This window comes from Olea europaea, unplaced genomic scaffold (assembly GCF_002742605.1).
Source record: "Olea europaea var. sylvestris unplaced genomic scaffold, O_europaea_v1 scaffold1639, whole genome shotgun sequence".
Classification (NCBI taxonomy): Eukaryota; Viridiplantae; Streptophyta; class Magnoliopsida; order Lamiales; family Oleaceae; genus Olea; species Olea europaea.
In genome coordinates, this window is record NW_019234041.1 from 29458 (window position 1) to 32386 (window position 2929).

A 2929-nucleotide genomic window follows, 5' to 3' on the forward strand; every position below is an offset into this window, starting at 1 on the left:
ATTTAGCACCCGTTTGGCTCCCTTTAAAACTCTTCAATTTAATTAAATTTTTTTTCTATTTTCAACCACACAATTTTCAATAAATTAATATTACACACAAATCGAAACTTTTCAATCTTTTACAATCATTCATTTTTCAAAAAAACACTATTCTCCCATTATAAATTGAAATAATGGAGACCAAATGAGGGCTTCTAATATTCTAACATATGCAAAATTTCTCTCTCTAGAAAAAAGAATGGCTACTTCACATTCTCTCCCCTCTCTCCTCTTCTTTCACTTGGCCTTTTCGCTTAGTTTCACTTCCTTTGCGTCAACTCAATACTCACCATCATCGATTGCGTCTGACCAGATCAAGTTCTGGTATGAAAATGTTCACAACCAAATGCCAGATTCTGTCTTTAAAAAACTATCCCCGTTAACAAAAACGGATCGTGATTATTACAAAAATCTGATAACCAAAAAAGATTTCTCAGAAAATCCTAGTTTTTGCTCACTTGCTAAACTCTCTTGTTCACCCGGATTAAAGGATGCTCGGCGAAAACCAACCAATACGTACAGTAATAATGGTGCATCACCTATCAACTCCAATGCGGCAGACAAATTTTCTTACTTCAGGATCTCAACCCTTACAGAAGGAAATAAATTCCATCTCTCAGATTTAGAAGAAAAAATTCCAAATCGAGCATTTCTCCCTCAAGAAATAGCATCAAAAATTTCTATCAGCAGAAAAAGCATTACAAAACTATTTCCCAAGTCCTTTGAACTGTCAAAAAATTCTATGGAAATGACACTTTCTTATTGCAATGCACAAGCTCTAAAGGGAGAAATCAAGAATTGCCCAAAATCCCTTGAAGAAATGATTAGTTTCGCAAAGTTTGCCTTAGGCAAAAACAAGTTACTCGTGCTGGCTTCAGAACGCACAAGAAGAAGTGAATTCCTGATAAGAAAGATCAAGAAATTTGATAGGCAGAAAGTAGTGGCCTGCCATGAAGTTTATCTTCCCTTTGCTGCCTATTTCTGCCATTCAACCTCTTCAACTCAAATCTATGCTGTAGACTTGATTGAACCCGAGACTCGACTCCCAGTTAGCACTGTGATTGCGATATGTCATATGGATACCTCAGCTTGGCCTGCAAATCATGTGGCTTTTAAGATTCTGAAATTCTCCCCTGGAGAAGGCGAGGCATGTCACTGGATATCGAACATTGATCTTGCATGGATTGCTGTTGACTAGACGGTATGAAATTGGAACGTGGCTTGTAAATTAAGATTGTATAGGAGCTTGAATTCAGTTGGTTTTTGCAAAAAAGACATCTTTGTTATCATCAGATTATATAATAAATTGATGGGCAGAAGTGATCTATAAGTATACCTTTTTCATTGCTACTATGCAATGTTGAGAAAATCAGAGTTCAAATCCTATATATTGAAGTATGTTTTCAAATATAATTATATATTTACCTTCAAATATCGAGATGAAGATGCTCCACCTGCAGTAGTCTGTGAACTACACTTATCTTGGTCACTAAAAGTAGTCTTCGGAAGTGATTATTAAATGTTTCATGCTTGATCATACTTGTTTATTGATTATTTTAGGAGAAAAACGATATTGGACGAGAATGGATGAAAAGAAATGATAATTTTTCAAAATGAGTAAAGTTGGACATATTTTAGAAGTTGGGGGGACCAAGAAATCAAGTTTGAAAGTTGAAAGACTTTAATTGCACTATATAAGGATTCAATCTGAGCAAAGCGAGGAAACGTGGACCAGTTTAAACAGGTGAAATATAATTTTCAGCAATTTGGAATATCCTAAATTGACTTAAATTATGATTCTCGATCAACTTGGGAGTCTATTTTAGACTTTAATTGAAGTCTAAAATATGAATCTTTCATTCATAATTAAAGGAGCCTAGATATACAATTTTTAGGCAAAATTATTATACATTCAAATACATTGAACCCTCAAGATTTGCATCCCAATTTGGGGTTTGAGGATTGAAGAACACAGTTAGCTGAGAGATATATCTGTTTTGAAGAGAAGATTAATGATCCATTATTGGAAATTGGATGTCAAAGAAGAACAATTGTTAGGATTCTATTCTTTAGTCATCGTATTTAATTCGGTGATTTTTTAATCCTTTAATGTTTTTTATTCCACAATTATGAATGGATAAATAATTAGTTGTTACGATGAACGATGTAGCTTAGATTTAATATTTATTTAATTCAAAAGATTTCATGTAACTTTGATGTGTAATTGCATATTGTGTTGAATTAACATTCACTTGCTTGATCACCAATTGACTGGTTTAAGGATGATATTGAGAACTAAATGAGATATATTTGTATAATTCGTGCAATAAGTGACATGTTTTTATAAGAGAGTGAGAGATAATTATAGCCTTTGCAATCTTGATTTAACTCCTACAAATTACTGCTTTTACATATGTATGAATTTATATAGAGATATAGTAAATTCTAGTATGTGAATATGTCTAGTTTTGCTCGAGAAAGACTAATAGCTAAAATTGGCTAATTCCACTATTAACACGTATGAAAAAGAGGTTGAATGATGTTGGATTGGATGAATGTTAATAAATGAAATTAGAGTTCCTAACCACTCCTTAAAGTTCTCCACAAATTAGATTAGTTAGGTTAAATTAGATTATTTATTATAAATTAGTTATAAAGCAAACATTTCATTTGATAAGTTTTTACAACATTAATTTAGATTGAAGTGAGACTTAAGATAAAAATTGATGGTAAGTTTTTAGTTTTTGTGAGTACAATACTATGCACAGGGGTGGAGCCAAAAAATTATATTGGATGGTCTGAAATTAAAAAAAATTTAAAAAATTGAATGAGCTTACGCCACAAGAAATTGAGTTTCGAAAACTATTTTTGTGACATTTACGATAAAAAG

General features: G+C 32.3%; 1 protein-coding gene across 1 annotated transcript; it reads left to right on the forward strand.

Annotated features, from left to right (window-relative positions):
• The first annotated feature begins 238 nt into the window (after nt 1-238).
• LOC111377327 (BURP domain-containing protein 16-like) lies at nt 239-1237 on the forward strand. Its single transcript, XM_023000406.1, has one exon. The coding sequence runs from the start codon at nt 239-241 to the stop codon at nt 1235-1237; it is 999 nt and encodes a 332-aa protein (XP_022856174.1).
• Nucleotides 1238-2929: the final 1692 nt, after the last annotated feature.

What these genes read in the sequence shown, in the direction of transcription:
- LOC111377327 (XM_023000406.1), top strand. Translation starts at nt 239, where the DNA reads ATGGCTACTTCACATTCTCTCCCCTCTCTCCTCTTCTTTCACTTGGCC.